Genomic DNA, 19802 nt, shown 5'->3' on the forward strand with positions numbered 1-19802 from the left:
CAGAGACACACCGCCCCCAGGGGCCACAGGGACATGCCAGCTGCTTCCGGGAGCGGTGTGGCACAGCACGGGTGGAGGGAGGCAGCGCGGGCAGGGAGCCACCTTAGCCCTGCTGCTGGCATGTCTCTGTGCACCCCCTCGGGGGGATGGGGACAGCGGGTCCCCATGCACTGCATGGGGCGGGGGAAGCACGTAGAGCCACCTCCACCCCGCCGGGGACACGCAGAGACGTGCCAGCAGCCAGCCACAGAATGCAGGCAGGCAGCTTGCCTGCCTGAGCTCTGCCGCACTGCCGGCTGGGACTCAGGGGCAGGTTGTCAGATGAGATCTGTCCTGCATTTTGGGGGGGCCCTGTCATTGGGGGCCCCGTGCCACCGCACTGTTTGTTTTACGGTAAATCCGCCTGTGATCAAAAGATCCCAGTCCGAAGGGAGGTCCCACCTGGGCCAGGTTCTGAACAAACACCTCGCCCCTAGTCTCGTCCCCGCAGAGCTAAGTCTACTTCGATACAAGGCAGAAGCCGCGCCAGAGAGAGAGAAGCAGGGAGAGGCGGCGCCTGGCGGGCCCGGTGACAGGCTGAAGCTCACACAGTCCGCAGGGCACGCAAGGCGCTCATGGCAACCTCTGGGTGGGCGGGATCCCGGATCGCACCTGCAGGGATGTGCCCGGGCGGCTGCGAACGGGAAAGGCGTTAGCCCGCCGCCCAAGGGAGCGCTGTGACGGCTCCAGCCCCTGCCCGAGCGGACCCCCGTCCACAGGCCAGTCACGGCCACGGGGGCTGCAGCCGCGTGCAAGCGGAGCCCAGGCCCGGCGCGCCAAGGGGCCGGCCTGTGGGGGCCGGGCCGGGGCGGGGCCGGCACTGGAGGGGCGGGTCTGCCGTTATAAACCGCCGGTCCCCAGCAGCGCCTGCTCTGCCCGCCGCATCGCCGCCCGCTAGCAGCATGGACCTGTCCAGCGACCCCGCCTTCAGGAAGCTCGCCGAGTGGTACAAGGCGAACGCCGCTAAGCTCGTCCTGAGGCAACTCTTCGAGGCCGACAAGGACCGCTTCCAGAAATTCAGGTGGGCCCACTCAGCGGCACGACCCCGGCCCCCGGGGGGCGGCTAGGGGCGCCGCCGGACCGGTCCCCTCCCCGGGCAGCGGGGCCGGGGCTGCTGCAGGGTCCTTCCCAGCCCCCGCTCCCAGGGCTGTAGGCGGCGGGGCCCGGCCCGGGCCGCGCAGCGCCGCCAAGGGCCCGCTCGCTCAGGGCCGCGGGGAGGCTTTGCGGAAGCCGTTTCCGGGCCCTGCCACCTGCCCGAGTAGGGCCGCAAGGGAGCGGAAGCCGCCCCGGGGCGCTGTCGCCGCACCAGTTGGCCCCAATGGCCTGGGTCCCCGCGGCCCGCCCGCCTGGGGAGTGCAGCGCGGAGGGGACGGGGCAGTCTCCCCCCAGAGCTGGTGGTGCTCTTCAGGCACGGCTCTAGCAGAGCCCCCTGGCTCGGCGGGCTGCCCGCCTGCCCTTGACTCATCCTTGCGGCACGGTACGTGCCGGGAAGCACGGCGCGGGGCTGCGGCGGGGAGAGTGGCATTGTGGGTCCGTCGTGTCTCGGCCTCTCGCATCAGCCTGCTTCGTCATGGTGGGCCCCGCGACGAGGGCCCTGAACGGCCCTCAGAGCCAGCGGGGTGTCCGGGCTGGCCCTGAGCAGAGCCTAGTACTGCCCTCAGCACCTTTGGTGTCCCCATAGTTACTCAGAGCACACTGCAAGAGCGATACGGGATTGTGACCCAGGAAGGCACAGACCGTGTTTAACGCTGCTCAGCCTCTCTGTCGAATGGAGCCATGATTACCCTGGCTAGCAGGAGTGATTAGAATTCATTAACATACACATGTGCCAAATATTTAGTATTGAGCTTCTTCAGATCTCTGTAGATCATGGTGAGAAATACAGACACCCTGAGCTTTTGCCTTTTGGTGTACAGATAATTTCCTGTCAGGCATCACTTGGGTGGGAGATTGATTTAATTGTTGGCATCATCTTGAAAAGGGGCTTCGTGCTTTATGAACGGCTTAAGTATTTTAAAGAGTATGTTGAAGACCAAGATGTATTTCTCCACATTAGTGTCTAAGAAGAGCTTTCTTGCATGCCTGCTTTCTCTATGCTGATGAAAGAACAGACTTTTTTAAATCCTCATTTTTGTGTAATGGCTGCACCTATGATCCTGGTAACAAGATTGTGCCACCTTGTACTTTAAAGTCTGTAAGTTTTTAATACAAATATTCTAGTTTCTTTGTAGCAGGGAAAATACATTCTGGCTTACAAGGTTTCCCTGGCTCTAATACAGCATTAGGGACTGAATTTGATAGTTTCTTTTTTTGTTGAGATGAGGGCAGGGGTGTCTAGAGGTGTGACTACTTAAAATAAAGTTGAAATGAGATCAATAAAATATACATCCTTTTAAAATCCAGAACACCTATTATTTCATTCCTTCTTTACATGCCTAATAGGATAGCATAGAATGTCTGTCCATGTTTGTTACATTCATACTCCTCCTTTGCTGCACACCTGCCTGAGAAAAGGTCACATTTGCCATTTAGTTTGGCATACTTCATTGTGGGAAGTGTTCATACTTGCCTCCAACTATGTCACATGAATTTGAACTCTTAAACAAAAAATGCATAAGTCTTTTGACAAATGCTGAGAGCAGTTAATCCATCACCTGGATCATAGTTGACTGCTCCTTGAAATTCAATCTCTAGTTCTGGCAAGCTGACAGAAGGAGCAGATTCCAGAAGCATGGGTTCTCCACTAAGAATACCCTACCACCAGCAGTGGAAGGTTCAGCACCAAAACTGCTGGCAGCAGCATAACCCCGGCAAATCATAACTACCTGTAGGTTGCAGACTGAGTCGAGCTTTTCTGAAGCAAATAGCCAGTGCAGCGTATGCAGTGCTGGTGTGCGTTCATAACAGCTTGCCCCACTCAGAAAAGACAACTACATTTTGCACCAGCTGAAGTTTGAGTGCTTCTCAAAGATAGCCCTAAGTAGAGTGCATTGCTGTAATATAGCTTGGCGATTACGAAGACATAAATGACTGTAGTAAGGTATACATCGGAAAAGAACAGAGAGCCTCTAGGCTAACTATTAGTGTGTATGGGGCGGAAAGCATTACAGGTCACCTGAGAATTTGAGCAATGATGGATTCAAGGTTGCAAATGGCTTCTTTATATTTAATATTGTAGGGGGGGAGACCAATATTCTGTATGGTACCATGATAATGGCTTTACAAGAAACTGTTACATCACTTAAGTGCGTACGTGGCTTATGTGACAAGTCATTGTTTTCATGTGGGTAGCACCATCTAATAGATGCTGCATTGCAGAATGTGCACTGTAGCAGAACATTATTGATCTGTAGGGTTTTTTGGATTTCTTCTAAGAGTCACATTCTCTTAAGTAGGTTTAAAATAAAATTACATTATATCCCTTCGTACTCCAGATGAGGTGAGGGTGGTAGTTAGATTTGTTGTGGTAGCCCACAGCAGCTACAATGATCCGATCGTCTCTTATATAAGATAATTTGGGAAGTTCCCCTTCATTCGTCTGAACAGGGAAACCATTATGAATGACTAGTTTCAAAGAATTTCTCCATTTTTAACTAAAATGTTAACTAAAATTTAACTAAAATTTTAGTCTGGGATACTTAATTTTCTAGGTCTAAGGTTGATTCTCCCTCCCCCCATGAATAAATAAAATACTTCTGTAGGATACAGGGAGCCCAAGTTTCAAGGATGTGAACTTAAGTTTACCATACATTGACTAGAATATAGTCTCTGTTGCAACTTTCTTGTGCTTAATTGTAGTCTGAGATTGTTCTTAGAATTCCTTTAAATTATGAAAAATCTATTGATATACAAAAGGGCATGATATTTTGTTAGTAAAGTAGGTTCAAACTTTGGGTGCATAAAGCGATTTAGTATCAAATTAAAAATGTGACAAACCTGTATAAAATGTACCTTCTTAAAGAGCTTGTCTCAACAGGTTTTATACTACTTTAGCTCAATCTGTTTAGAACTGTACAACCCCTAATGTGGATGTAGTTAAATGATTAAAAGGTGCCTATACAAGTATAGCAAGCTTTATCCGTATAACGGTGCTTATAGCAAGCTATATTGGTATAAGCACCTTTATACCAGTATAACTGCAGCCACACTAGGGGTTGTATATCGAAAAGTGTAGAGGAAAAACCAGTCAGACTCCAGTTGGTAGGAGCAGCTATAGCAGCAGCCAAAGCAGGGACCTTTCAGACATGCCAGAGAACTTTCTACAGTTTTGACTGGACTTTCTCTGCCCTGTGCTGACTGGCTGCTTTCTCTAACCTTCTCCCTCACCATTGCATCACCTCAGCTTCACCCACACCTGCCCCTCTTACTCTGTTCTCCCCTTGCCCATATTCCTCTCCCCACTTCCCTTCAATGTTTCCTCTCCTCTCCTTTCACTTTCTTTCCATTTAGCTGATCCACTCCAACTTACTTCCCCCACCAAAATAAAATGTGAAGCTAATGACACTTGCTGCCATCGCATTGTTCGCTCTGCTTGTGTTATATACCCTTCCCCCACTCTGTCTTGTCAATTTAGATTGTAAGCACTTTGGGGCATGATCTGTCTATTACTGTATTTATACAGTGCCTAGTAAATGGGGCCCCATTCTTTGCTGGCCCTTAGAACAGATGTAGTTATTACTTTTAGTGCCTAAGTAACACCTCCTAACCAAAATAGTTGATAGTTTTGCAGTACAAAAACTGTGGTGACCAGGCCCAAGAGTTAAGCATGCTTAACCTGAGGAAACTGGAAACCTAGACCCAGCATTAGAAAAGTATATAAGGTGTGGTAGAACAGGCTGATCAGACTGTAGTATGTTGTAATTCTTTTTCTACTTCAGTCTTACTATCTGCTTTTCTGATGCCTGCCTGTTGTTCTCTCTGATGGTACCCTAAAGCTTTTTGCCAAATATCTTCCTTTCCTCATTCAAATCTGTACAGTAATCTTAGTTCTGATAGGATTAAGGGGGAGAAAGAAACAAAAACTACTAAATTATTGAACCCAGATGTACATGCCTGATTGAGTTACTGATGTTACAATAATAACTTTAGTTCTGCATCTCCCCATCTTGCTCCACCCTCCCTGTTTGTGGCCCTTGCTTGTTGTGTCACATCAAATTTATTTGGGCTAGGGGCTGTGTCTTAATTTGCTCTTGTTAGATTCCTAGCATAGCTGTGTACTCCAAAATAGTATATAAATTGTGTTCAGACACTGGGGAAGGAAAGCTTGCTGCAGAAAGACACAGGAGATAATAGTGAACAATGTAGATTTTGATCCTGAGAGGTGTTGAGTACCTGCAGCTTCCATTGACTTCAGTGGGATTTGTGGGTGCACAGCACCTGGAGCAAAAGAAAAATAGCATAGCATAGGGAAGCAAGATTCCTTGGGTAGAAACACTGTTTTCTAGTGTTGGAATGAGTAATAGGAAACAGTTTTATAAGTTTCCCCTACACAGGAGAAGTGTGCTGTAAAAGTAGTGCCCAGTGCAAAGAAAATTAGGATGCATATGACTGGAGGATTCTGTTGCTTTGGGGGTATGGAATAATTAGCGCTTCCTACTACAGCACGGGGCTAATAAAGTAGTCCATTTTCCAAGGAGACTCAAATGCATGGCAATACATGACTTGTCTTGGTGCTACTTCTAATAAACACATCTTCATGTTGCAGCCTTCAACAGATCTAAGGCTAAAAATGCTGATCTTCTGAGATTTAGACTATATTCTTCAAACAAGGGTTAGTTAAATAATTTGGAGCGCTCCGCTGGACAGTGAGGATTAGATTACACAACTCACAAATGAGATTAATACTGAATGGAGCAGAGTGCATTTTTTTTATACTTGGAGTTGTCGTGTGTGTGGTGTGTGTTTTTTGTTTTTGTTGTTTTTTAAGCATGCTTGCTTTTGTCACACTTTGCTGCTGGAATGAATATGAATACTTGACTTGATTTTTTTTTTTTTCATCTTGTTGTTTTTATTGAAATGATTGGCCTAAATGTCAATATGATTGTTTCTAACACTGTTTAATAGACTTCATTCTATTTAAACTCTCCAAGGAGAAAATGGACACTATAGTTGGAAAATTATAGTCCAATTAAACTGTTTAGAATCTAGTAAATCCTCTTATGAAATGTGTTTGGGCAAAACTGTCTCTTTGGCTATTTTTACTAGCTTTTGTAGATTTGGGGTCCAAATTATTTGGGTAATCTCTCATTACTTGCATGTGTAAAATAATAGCTCTGTAGGAACTTGCAATTTAACAAACCATCTCTGTTGGCAGTGTGACTCTGAATACTGAACATGGGGATATCCTGGTGGATTACTCGAAGAACCTTGTTACAGAAGAGGTCATGAAGATGCTGATAGAACTGGTAATTCCTTATGTTCACCCTCATCTATCAAAAGATGAAAATAAGTTGCAGAAAAATGCAGAGCTAAATCCTTCCTGGCACAGTTGGTTCTAGCATAGGACATAAGTCAAGATTATCAAGGGTATTTGGGTGCCTGTTGGGAAAACTTCAGCCCAGCTCTCAAAAGTAGATAGTTTCCTATCTTCACAAGGATTTGGTAGGCATTAAGCCCATGAAACCTGCAGACCATCCTAGGGATAGCTTCACAGCTTTGCTTTCTGGCCCCAAGGCAACGTGACTCTGCCAGGAGCTATTCTACCAAAGCCTCCTCACTGACCATGAGCCCCACTTTGCTACCCACCTCAGGAGTGGTTTGGCTGTGCAGCAGAGCAACCAACATAAGATAATACTTATGAGGTCTGCATTAATACAAGATGGGACTCCTCATGGAATTGAGAATGGGAAGATTATGCTATGAAAGAGGACTGTTGTCCACTCCCTAGCTGCAGAGCACTGGCAGAGGGCTTTTGTACAATCTAGTGGGGGAGTTATCTGAGAGCTGCCTCAAATCACCACCACAGCCCAATCTGTGTCTACATGCTGGCATTAACCATATAACAATTGGGCCATTCCGCTTCAATGAAATATCCGTTTGTGGAGCCAAAAATGTTTCTCCTGTCAATCAGGTGCTTTTAAAGATCAGTGCAGGTCTCTTAAAGAACAACAAACTTTTTTTACATTATATTAAAAAAAAGAACCAAACTGAATTAGTACAAGCGTCAAGTCCTTAACAGATTACACCTGCAGTTTAAAAGTGATGCATGAAACATCTTTTGTTGCTTAAATAGTCATCTGAAAGCTTCAGGACTGTCATTTCTGAAAAGATTTGCCTGGATAACCTCAGTTCAGTGTGATGTTCAGGTTTACATTCTCCCTGGCTACTTAGTTAGATGAAAGACCAAGACAGTCTTGTATCTGTGATGCATCATATTTGGAAGTACTAACAGGAATTTGGACCTGCAGGAAAAAATTACTTTCAATCACTTTTGTGTTTATTAAAATAAATAGGCAATTGACTGGTGTATTGTTGATGTTGACAAGATGAAACAGAGTAATATTAAAAAGTTGAGATTGTCATGTCAGTTTCACCTATACCACTCTCCCCTCAGTGAACAAACACCCTCTAACCAATTTCCTTTAAAATAGGAAAAAGAACTCTTACAGTTGTGAACTACTGGCAGATAATATAACTGTTGTAGCCAGTTAATTTTATGGAAGAAATTGTCTTTCTGATGCAGTTGGGCCTATCTGGGAGGGGCTAGTTTCTTCTTCCCTTAAGTGAATGATTTTTTTTTTTACCCTTCTCAGGCAAAGTCAAGGGGTGTTGAAAATGCTAGGGAGCAAATGTTCACTGGAAAGAAGATCAACTTCACTGAGGTAAGGTTTATTTCTGTCTGTGGCTATATCACCTAGGTCAGTAGCTCTCAACCTTTCCAGACTACTGTATCCCTTTCAGGAGTCTGATTTGTCTTGTGTACCCCCAAGTTACACCACTTAAAAACTACTTGCTTACAAAATCAGACCTAAAAATATAGAAGTGTCACAGCACACTATTACTGAAAAATTGTTTACTTCCTCATTTTTACCATATAACTATAAAATAAATCAATTGGAATATAAATATTGTACTTACATTTCAGTGTATGGTGTATATAGATCAGTATAAACAAGTCATTGTATGAAATTTTAGTTTGCACTGACTGCACTAGTGCTTTTTATATAGCCTCTTGTAAAACTAGGCAAATATCTAGATGAGTTGATGTACCTGCTGGAAGGCCTCTGCATACCCTCAGGGGTACACATTCCCTGGTTGAGAACCACTGACCTAGGTTATGCATATTTATGCTGGAGGAGTGTGGGGCTGGAAATTACTACCACATGGCTACTTATGGTGCATTGAACTATTAAATGTGGTGATAGTATTTATTTCTTTGCTCATGTACATCACACCATACACACACAGGCTCTGAGGAGAAGACAAAAACAAGTAGTGATATCAATGGCAACTGAGGTGGGGTGGAGAGCTGGAGATCAGCCTTACAATTTACTGGGCCCCAAGCTGCTGGAAGTGGAGGAAACTGGACCAGAAATTGTTTCCCACACTGGCCTGGTTCTGAAGGCATTCCGCTGGAGAATGGAGATGGGACCAACTGATGAATTACAGAGCTCATATCTGACATGGGGCAGGGTATTAGATGCAAGGGGACGTTTTCTTTGCTTCTGCTTCAGACCAGTCATGGTAAAGCTTAGCAAATGACACAAGAACTTCTAGTAAGAACTGTGTAAGAACTTCTGCTTTGTGCTGTTGAGGATACTTGTCAGTGGCAGTTATAAACCCAGTTTTTTGGGAACTAGCCACCTATTGCATCAAGAGAACAAAGACCTTCCCTTTTTTCTAGGTGTGAAAGTGATCACTGTATCCAGGCTTATTAGAACACACTGTTGCTCAAAGTTGGTGGTGTGCTGCATAGGACTTTAGTTAGGTTGGATAAAACAAATTAACTAGCTACTCGTCATTTTTTTTTTTTAAATTGAGAACGGAAGAAAATCTGGGTGATCTAAAAAGCAGCTCAACCGAGAGGGTTATCTTAAATATTAAAGTTCCTTTCACATTTTAGAGCTTTTCTGATGGAAGTTATTTGCTTGTGTTCATTGACTATGTGAACTTGCAGAGACACTGTTAAACACTTTGCTTCGAAGAGCTCAGTAGTTGTATTATATTTTTGCTTGTGAGTATTGAGTGTTTGTAGAGGTGTTTTGTCATGTCCAGATAAAGCAGCTTTGGAAAGGCAGTTTTCCTCCCTTTCTGTATTTATCCATTGCCCTTAAAGGACTAAAGTAAAATAACCATTTTTAGCTCCTGCTAAGGCTTTTCCTGCCTTTTTTTTTTTATTATTAAAGACAAGCAGTTAAAACTTCAGTGGCTAGAATGACTACAGACCATTTTAAAACCTAACTCTTCAGAAAGCTGAAGTCTGTGTTTGGACCCAGAAATAGGAATTTAGCCAGTTTGTACTTGCAATTGCATATGTGCAGACCTCATATTTCAACTGTCTGAAAATTGGGTCTTTGTGCCCATCAAACCTTTTCTTTGAATTCTGACCAGTAATTCAGAAATGATGCTTGGGAGAGTTCACTGGTCCAAGTTCAGAATGAAATTACTATTTTTCTCCTTCAAAGTTTCAAAGTCATTGTGATTGTTCATCCCTCCCATGTGCAGTCATGCAGCCCCAGGTGGGAGCACCCTGCTTTCTAAGATTATTTTGGCTGAGCAGGGGACAGCTCTGCCCCATTCAGCTCTTGATTTTTATTAACTATCTAGGGATTGGTGTGAGGGGTGGGTGTTGAGGTTCTGCCTCCCTCGGAGGCTCAATTTGGCATAAGGAGCCTGTGGCTTATCACAAGGTAGCCCATTTTGACTACTCCTTATGAGGTTGCTCTCTTCCCTGCCTTGGAACAATATACCAGTCAAGATAACTGTTCCTCAGAGAACTATATTCTGAGGTAACATTATTTTAGAGGAGTGGACTTGGTTCCCTGCTTGGCCTCCAGTACTTATGCCCTACTTCAAGGGCTGCTATGGTAAGAGGTAGTAATACAAAACAATCACCTCTGGTGACTCAGAGTCCAGGAACACTTGCATTTATCAGACTCCTAGGTCTCCTTTATAGTTGGCAGAACTATATCAGAAGGTTGACCTGGAACAGATCTGTGTTTAATTTACACTCTATCTGGCCAAGCAGAACATCATGTCAAATCCTTTTAAAATCAGAAGTGTCCTGATTACTTAAAAGGGATACCATCAAACAGAAATATTTAACATGTCCAAAGCAATAAAGATTTAGAATTGACTTGTACTCTAATTTAGAGAATGTTCTAAATCTAAACAAGCTGACCACATTTAAGGCTGATCTATATTTTGATGCTGGAGGCATTGTCTGCCTGTGTACATATATGCAAAAGTCCTATTTCGTGCACCCATGCATAGCAATGTCATGTGTACATCCCAAATGAGTGTTAACTTGGATGGTAAGCTACTGTTTAGTGGTCACTGCACCAGAAATAAATCTCTTCAAATGCAGTATTTATCAATTTGAAAAGTTTTAAGATAAAAATAAGTAGAAATCAGTTCAAGTACTAATATATTTGATTCCATGGTGAAGAGTGACCAGGACCATCCTTCATCCTCAATTTAAAAACAGGGTGCATCTTCATAACTAGCTCACGAGGCTCCTGAGTCTTCTGACCCAGCAGCCACCAAAGCTCTCTTAGATTGGATTCAGTACTGTAATTTAACCTATAAACTTTGGCAGTTCATATCTTCCTTGTTGGCTTTGCCTCACTGACCAGGTGAATTGTTTAACTGTAAATCCTCCACCCTAGATTACAGCAGCAACAAACTCTTCACTACAGATGAAGACTCAAATTCTGGCCTCTGATATAAGCAGGGTGTGGTGCATCTGAGATTAGAATTTGGCACTACTCTAGAATTCTAACATATCACACAAGTATTTGGGGGCCTTTCTCTGATAAGCATGTTCTTCTATTCCACTGCTATCAATTTCCCTGTCACGTGGCTGCTACTTATATATGCTTATTTATCTTTTCCTGTATATTGTATTTTCCTGTTACTGCTGTAGTCATTGAGAAACTGCTAAAGTACATAACTCCCTTGAGTTATTGACTACAACTAGGAGTTGATCATAAAACCGTCTTCAATCCTGAAGACCATAATCTCTGCTTAGTGCAGAAGTATGAATTGCAAATGCATTAAAATTGCTTATCAAAAGATCAAGCTTTAACTACAATTTCAAATTCATTATCTCTCACTACAATCTATTAATGTTTGCCTAATATGCATACTACATACTTTTCTAGTTTTGGACAGTTTTTTGGACAGTTTTCCGCCAACTGTGTCAAATCTGATCAGGTGCTTAGATACCACAGTGAGCATGTTAGAAATAGTGAGAGAGAGAGAGAGAGAGAGATGCAGGCTAGTGGTCGTAGAAGACTTTCAAGTTAATAGTCGGAGAGATCCTTAGATAGGCAGGCTTCAGAGCCTTTAATGTTATGTTGCTGCCTTCTGGATGCTGTTTTGTGTATCTACACTGCCAAACTGCCTCAGTTAATATTTTATTATGATTGTCTCCCATGCTGCCTTGTTTCAGAATCGGGCTGTGCTTCATATTGCCCTGAGGAATCGCTCCAATGTTCCAATATTAGTGGATGGCAAAGATGTAGTCCCGGAAGTTAACAAGGTGTTGGACAAGATGAAGCACTTCTGTCAGGTATAAAATCTTTAGTTGATTGATCTGATCTATGTACTTTGCATCAGTGTTCTGTTGCACTTATAATATGAACTACTACAATACCTAACAAGTCTAAATGAGGGACAGTAGTAGCTGCATGAACAAGATGGATCCATATCTGTACGTGTCTTCCAGGAATGGTTACTTTTTCTGAACAACATTTGCTAGAAAAACACTTTCCTGAGTTTGCATTTAAACTTTTTTGTTTTGTTTACAATAATATTTTATCCTCATTCATAACTTGTGAGTTCCAATTATATAAATATTGGGCACAAATGGCAGTTAGGCACCAAACACCTAATGACTTCTCCCTTCCCTTACTAATTTCTTAATCACTTGGTCGTATTTCATTTACTGTAGAAATGTTTGTCTAGAAGGAACTTCCCCCTTAAATTCATATTTGCTAATGTGAGTGCAGTCAGGAGGCTCCCAGCTCACTTGTCACTTGACAGGTGCTCCAGCAATTCTACAGTGTATTGTAGAAGGTGTCTTGGACTCTTTCCATGGTCTCTTCTAATCTCACAGCCATTTTCTTGGAGCATCTCAGGGCCTTTCATAAGGTATATGTAAGTCAACTCTATTTGCAACTTAACAGTGTGAGAATTCTTTGGTATGCTCCCTGGCTAGTCTAAACCTTGCATCTTCTGCTCTCAAATCATAAATGACTATTTGTCTTTGGTTTAGTACAGCACAACATTTAAAATGTGGATGTCTATCAAACTAGTTCTAGACACTCACTTTTGTAGTGACAATTCTTTGATTAAGAACAGTTGTCGAGGAACAAACATGGAGAACAAAGTGGGTGTTAGCTTAAGATTTGGATGAATTTCATATGCCTGAATGCCAAACTCAGATGCTTGATAAGGCTGATCAACATACACTGTTCTAGGTATCTTAAACCTGCCAATGTATAACAAACACATCAGTGAGGTTCAGGGATGATGATGGGGTAAATCTTTGTTCATGAGGCTGTCATTGTAAATCCTGTCCAGATGGTCATGACCAAAAGTTACCCTGGCCTGATGACTGCTGGGTGGCCTATGTGAAATGAGTTTGGAGTAGATCCAGTTCCCAGTGGAGAAGTGCCCAAACCAAAATAACTGACACTAATTGGCACCTTTTGTTGGCAGCCTCAGCCCACAATTAAGAACTGAATGGGCTGTAGAAGCTCAACAGTCTTTTATCCCTTATAAGTTCTCCTTCCTGGGCAGGATTAAAATGTACTGGTGGTATAGTGTGAGGAAGCTTCTATTGCTGCCTATGCCATACCTCTTTTGCAGATATGGACTTCAATCTTCAGAGCTAGCAATTGGGCACTTCGCATGCAGACCAGAGCCCCTCTCTGAGTGACCAAAATAATCATGTTTAAACATCATTCTAATCTTCCTTGTGGTGGTGGAAACTAAAGGATGCTTGATTTAGTCTTCTCTATGAAGGCAAAAAATATGGTTCCTTAACATGGTTTTAAGAGGCTATGGTTTAAGTGGTGGCTCTTTTTTTTTTTTTTTTAAGTAGCCTGTAGCTGAGATTGCTATAAATTGTTACTTAACTCTGTACGTCTACAAGTTTTTCTTCAGTAGAGCATCATTATCTTCACAAAGCATGTCTGGGGCGAAAGTATTAGAATAATTGGAGCTCCGATGATTAATCTGATTGCAGAAAAGAAATAGCTTTAGAACTGGGTTTCATTTTCAGCTCTCCCTGGTAGTGGATGTTGCTCATGTTTGCAAGCTTTGCTCTGTGCAATGAGTGGGATTAATGCACAGGTGGTGGATGATGGGCAAATGCAGGTTGCTATTTTGGTGGTATACCAGTTTGACAGCTTCTATTCAAAACTTTCAGTAGCTGGCAGACCAACAAGTAGGGCTGAAGCACAGAACTGATTCTCTTAATAGAAGACCTGTGTACAATGGAAAACCTTTGAATATTTTGTTTAGACATAAATCTTGTATACCCATGACACTTCTTAGAACCAGTGCTCTTATATCTAGCAAAACCTACTTACATTAATTAGAGGCCCAATGCAGAACTTCAGATCCAAACTCCTCTGAATTTAAGTTCAAATGCAAACCAGAACTTAATAGCTCAGAATCCTCTTGATATTATATAGATTTTTAATTTGGGTTGCTCCTTTGATGTTCCTCCTCTTTAACATTCATATTTATTGTAATTGCCATGATGGAACACAGAGGTCTTATATTCTGTTCTTGTAGACTTAGGCACTGGTATTAGTATGCAGTACTTTGGCTGTGGTATGAGGAAATCACTGGCCTATATGAAGCTTTAACATTTGTCACTGCTCTACAGTAAGGGCCCTATTCAGTCTTGTGAAAAATATGTGCTGCTCCAGTTGGAGTTGAGTAAGGGGAGTATGTGCATATGTAAAGGCTGACCTTTGCCCTTTATAAGTTAGTATATTTGTGTCCACAACGATCCTCTTTTTTTAATAAAAACTCTAAATCCTTTTTTGTTTTATGGATTTACTTTTTAGCTGTGCATTTGGTTCTTTAGTATTTGCTTGTTTAAAAGGAGAACCTTTTGGGAGAATCTCCTAGGAGTATTTGTGACCCTAATCTATACATAAATGATGGTCTTGATATTGTAGTCATTGTAACTTAACCTTAATTGAAATCTGTGTATTTAAACTGCAGAAAGTTCGTAGTGGAGAATGGAAAGGCTACACTGGAAAGGCAATTACCGATGTGGTCAATATTGGGATTGGTGGCTCAGATTTGGTAAGCTCTCAAGTACTGACTCCAGCATAACATTTTGTGACTTGTGCGTGTGTGCAGCGAAGATTTTACAACCTAACTATATTGATGCTTTCCAGGGCCCCGTTATGGTGACTGAAGCCCTGAAACCATATTCCAAGGGAGGCCCTCGTGTCTGGTTTGTATCCAACATTGATGGTACTCATATAGCCAAAACCGTGGCTGAACTTAATCCTGAGACAACACTCTTCATCATTGCATCTAAGGTATAGAAAATATTAACACTAGCGGGTGACTTTCTCAATTTGTAAATGGTCAGAATGGAGATCACTCAAAATGTATAAAAATTGCAGCAAGGGAGGTGTAGGTTGGACATTAACTACCATGACAGTTAGGAAGTTTTTCCTAAACACTGGAATAAATTGCCTAGGGAGGTTGTGGAATCTGTAACTGGAGGTTAAGAGCAGGTTAGACAGGCACCTGTCAGGGATGGTAGATAATACTTAGTCCTGCCTTGAGTGCAAGGGACTGAACTAGAAGACCTCTTGAGGTCCCTTCCTGTTCTACAATTCTATGAAAATATTAACTTCTCCAGATGTTTAAATGAATGGGATTTGTGTCCAAAAACAATACTTAGTTGAGCCATAGCCAAAAAGTCTTGTCTCAGTGTTCAATATCCCATAAATGAAATTTGTGATGCCATGTGGCTAGTTCTTTTAAAATTCAAGATCAGGTTTAGCGTTTTGCCATGTCTTTGATGCATTTTTCCTATTTGTTAGAACCTAGTTTTACTCAGTTGTATATTTTTGGTTCTTGATGATGATAATAGATCCTACACAAAGTACGGTACACTTAAAGATCTTTTTTAAGTAGCATTCTGTAACATTTGTCACAGTAGCTGTTCTATATTACTTTTTTGTATTGTGATAGTCCCTCAGAACTAGACCCCACTGTGCTAAGCTCTATACAAACACAAAATGGACAAGTCTGTGCCCCAAAGAACTCAACGTTAAATTTCTTGATCACCGTAAACATTGTAGAAGCTACAAATTGCCAGCATAATATTTTGTCAATTTGTAAGCAATTTGTACAATTTCAGTTTTGCACTTCAATATAAACTTACTATAACTGCATTTCTAGAATGCTGCTTGAGGATGGCTTGCCTTAATTCATGAACATAATGGCTGGGAGGGTCTTGTCTTTATTTTGTGTTTTTGTTCCTCTTTGGGGAATACTAACTAAAGCATATACTGGCTTCTGTCTTGCCTGAGGAAGTTGATGGAGACAAATTTCATAGTTGTATGACTGAGGTCCCTTCATTTCTAAAGCAGAGCAGAACCCCCTTGGTTTTAAAGGCATAATCCCTAACAAATTACCATGTGTAATGCTGACCTTGCTTTGCTTGTTTTGCTCATTATCTCAACTTGGCAGTAACATAGACCTTCAACTAATGTATGAAGTAAGAGGGAAACTTCAAAATGACCACTAGCATTGTTTTGTGAGTAATTGAGTTCAATCATCACGGTTCAAAAGTTCAAAATATTGCCAGATTGAAAGAGTAACAGTTCAGTTTATTTGCCAGATTGTAGTTAGATAATTGGATATGTTCGGAAGGGAACGAATGGTATTTTTTTTAGTTTCTCAACAAATGCATGTTTTATAACAAAATAATTTCGGAGATGGATGGGAGTAAAATGAATGTAATGCTCATCCTTAAAGCTATATTGTGATGGTTGAGTAAATCAGAATGGCTGAAGCTGATCCTAGAAGAATTGCATGACTGACCTTGTTTTCACACTTCATAAAGCAGGAACGTGTTTTCTTTAATCAGCAAAATGAAGTTATGGCAAGACTCTTGCCATAAACTAAGTAGAATAAAGTGTCCCAAATGTGAGAGATGGGAATGAAAACAAACAGAACTAACAATCTGTGTGGTTTTCCCAATTTAAGTTTTCAGTTAGAAGTCACCACTAGTCTTAAAGTGGAAATTGTAGTCCAAACAGTTTATGCCCTCCTTCAAATATCAATTACATCAGCTAAAACCGATGTACCTGCCAAAAAAAATCCTAAATATTCCTTGTGTCCTCAGACCAATGTTAATGTGAAATTAGGTGTGCACCTAGAAATACTAATATCTGCATGCACAGTGGGTGCATTCTTCCTTGAAATCAAGCTGCTGCTGTTATATAAATTTAGGGTTACTCTGCTCTGACTAGCTGGAAGAATTTGATGTTTTGGTAGCCTAATCTTGTCTTGCATTCCTTAAACACATACAGACTTCATGTACTTTCTGTGAATGTGACTGTATTAAAAGATCTCTTTTCTGCTGTGCAGACTTTCACCACCCAAGAAACTATTACCAATGCAGAAACAGCCAGAGAGTGGCTTCTTCTTTCTGCTAATGATGTAAGTATAATATGCTTAAATTACATAACTGAACACTTAACAGCCCTTCCCTGTGTCAGTTCTAAACAAGCTCTGGAGCAGAGCCAACTGCTGCCGAAACACATGCTGTACACGTTAGCAAATGTTGGATCTGTCACATTAAACTAAATTCCATTACCACTAAAGTTACTGGCTGCATCTCTGATCTTAATCAGGGATGAAGCCACTTAGGTGTTGAGACAAATGTTTGAGTTGCACCTAAAATCCTTTGTATAAAAGTACTTGAATAGATGTAGCCTGTATCTCAGATCCATCTTGTAATATGGTACAACTGCCAGACTTCTGTGAGGTGGAAGAAACTTGAAGAGATGCTAGCCTCCATGGAATGGCCTGCCAGTCCTTGGCAAAACTTTCAAAGCTACACATAGTTATAGTTGAAGCAGTAGATGGAGGCTGCTGCAGCAGATGTCCGAACTGTGAATAGAGGTCTTCAGTTCATATTCTGGCATCTCACTCCTTCCTTCACCCTCCTATCATTCATACTTTGAAATGCAAGTAGTTTTTTTTTTTTTTTTTTTTTTAATTAAAACTACCTCTAACCCACTCCCACTAGGGGAAACTATATTTACTTTTCAAGATCAGGGTTTGAGAGCATTTCTCTTGTAAACTATTCCTATAACAATACCTCCCTGAGTCCAGAAATACTGAAATACTTAACCTGAAGCTCTAAGTGAGGTGCTGAATTTCAAGCCTGTCACTTGGGGTTGATTCATTAAAGAACCAAGGCAAGGATTTCTGGCCTCCACTGACCTTTTGATGATTGCCAGGAGGATCTTTGTAACATACCAAACCCAGGCTGCTCCAAAACCTGGTCAGGAAGGGTTGATCTAGACAGACACCTTCAGCACCTTGTCCTGAAGGTTGAGTATGTTGCTCCAGGATATTTGCTATAAGAAGACTTAAACTATCTTTGAACCTTGCCTACAGTTGGGTCAGACATGCTGCTGACTCTTACAATATCTGTATTCATGATAAAGTCAAGTTCAGACAGAGCAAATATACATGAATAGCAACAGTCAACCATGTTTTCTTAATGCCAGCAGAAGCAAATATCAAAAGAACAATCCTGATTGTGTCAACATGCATAAACCAGCTTTGTGGCTGATCAGCAATGCAAAATATTTAGCAGTGTTCTGTATAACTAGTTTATATTTTTATTTTATTAAAGCCTTCTGCTGTGGCCAAGCATTTTGTTGCCTTGTCTACCAATGGCGTAAGTATAACACTTTTTTTTATTTAGACCTATGCTATAGGTTTTAAAAATGAACTTAATTAAAATCCAGGAAGGTGTGGAAATGTGTAGGTGTGAAAACAATACCTCATGCTTTAAGATCATCTTGCTCTTGGAAAGGGGGGAGTCTTACAATTTCATGTACAAGAGAAGAATTATTCCCAGTAGTGGATTATGGGAAAATGCAGTCTCCAAAGGGCCTTCAAAGGATGGCTTATTTAGGATGGGAAAAATATTGCTCAGAGCTGCTTCATATACTTCTACTTTTCTTTTGGATCAAATTTTTGTAAAAAATCTGTACTCCATATCATTTTCTGATTTACAGTTCATATGGTTGCCCCATTAGTAACAAAGGGTACCACTTCTTGCTTAACTAGTTATGTACTCCTGGGTAAGGTTCTGATGTTGTGAGTTTTAAACACCATTTAAATCTTTGGGCCAAGTTCTGCAATGATGAAAGTAAGCTGTTAGGTGTAAGTAGTGTAACACATAGTCTTGGTATTTGGTGGGTATGTACAGTGAAAATTTGCAAGCATAAAGGGGCTGTAGTGTAAAAAAGCTACTGCAATGAGTAAGAACATCTATAATAAGATGAGAAAGGTCTGCATTTACCTCAAAGCCTTCTGCAAGTCGATTTTAAAGTTCCATTTTCCATTCTGGCCCTGCTGCATGTAAACTATTAATTTTGAACAACACTAAATGCCATGTTGGTTCATTACACTACTTTCCATTTACGAATTTTCTGATCCATTTACACCACTAAATTGAACTTCTTGTTTTGGGACCGCTGACAGATGGTACATTGACCAGGAGGAACACAGGATCAATCATGGCTTATTTTCTGGTGGAGTCTTTAAACTTCTGACCCAGAGTATGAAGTCAGGGAGATGTTTGTTTGTGTGTACTTTAGTTATATAGGAAATAATCTTTAAGCTAACTATAACTTTAGCTACATAAGCATCCTGGAGTTGCTGTTTGACATCTGTGTTCTCTAATATGAATGTATTTACCCATTTTATTTTTTATTCTAGCCTAAAGTTAAAGACTTTGGAATTGACACTGAGAATATGTTTGAGTTTTGGGATGTAAGTAAATGTTTAACACCAAGCAATAGATGCTAACTGTTAGAATAACTTAACTTGCTTCAGAAAAGCCAAATTAAAAGGTCAATATCTTGCCCCCCCTTCCCCCCGCAATACTAAAGTATACAAGGTACTAAAATAAATCCACTAGTGCTTTAAGACAGTAATATGTTAGAATCCTAACCATAAATTGAGGGAACATGTCAAAGTAGTGAAATATATATATCAATCTTGGCCATTCAGTTTGTCTCCCTATCAAAGGTCAGAAGAGGCACTTTCTGTATGCAGTGCTGTCTAGACAGCTGTTGAGTAACAGGAGATAGCTCATTGCTCCAAGTGTAAGTCTTACAAGTAGTTATTATAAGCTGTGACATTTGACTGTCGCACTCTACTGTGTATATAATTTAGATCAGTAAAGGTCAAATATCAAAGAACCAGAATCTGATCTGATATTTAGTAACAGACACAAATTGTAAGTACAGTGGACCTTCATCTCAAACCTTGTGGAAAAAGTAATATATCTGAACTATGCCTGACAACAT

At 41.4% G+C, this 19802-nt stretch overlaps 1 protein-coding gene across 1 annotated transcript in view; it reads left to right on the top strand.

The window, feature by feature from the left end:
* The first annotated feature begins 835 nt into the window (after positions 1–835).
* The window catches only part of GPI (glucose-6-phosphate isomerase), a 28081-nt gene continuing 9114 nt past the window's right edge, over positions 836–19802 (top strand). The window contains exons 1-9 of the mRNA XM_037877723.2: positions 836–1060; positions 6353–6443; positions 7791–7859; positions 11651–11770; positions 14443–14526; positions 14622–14768; positions 16837–16908; positions 18116–18160; positions 19210–19263. Coding sequence (XP_037733651.1) covers positions 942–1060; positions 6353–6443; positions 7791–7859; positions 11651–11770; positions 14443–14526; positions 14622–14768; positions 16837–16908; positions 18116–18160; positions 19210–19263 — 801 coding nt within the window. The 5' untranslated portion in view covers positions 836–941. The remainder of the gene's footprint in view (positions 1061–6352; positions 6444–7790; positions 7860–11650; positions 11771–14442; positions 14527–14621; positions 14769–16836; positions 16909–18115; positions 18161–19209; positions 19264–19802) is intronic.

Source organism: Chelonia mydas, chromosome 12, assembly GCF_015237465.2.
Source record: "Chelonia mydas isolate rCheMyd1 chromosome 12, rCheMyd1.pri.v2, whole genome shotgun sequence".
NCBI classification, from domain to species: Eukaryota; Metazoa; Chordata; order Testudines; family Cheloniidae; genus Chelonia; species Chelonia mydas.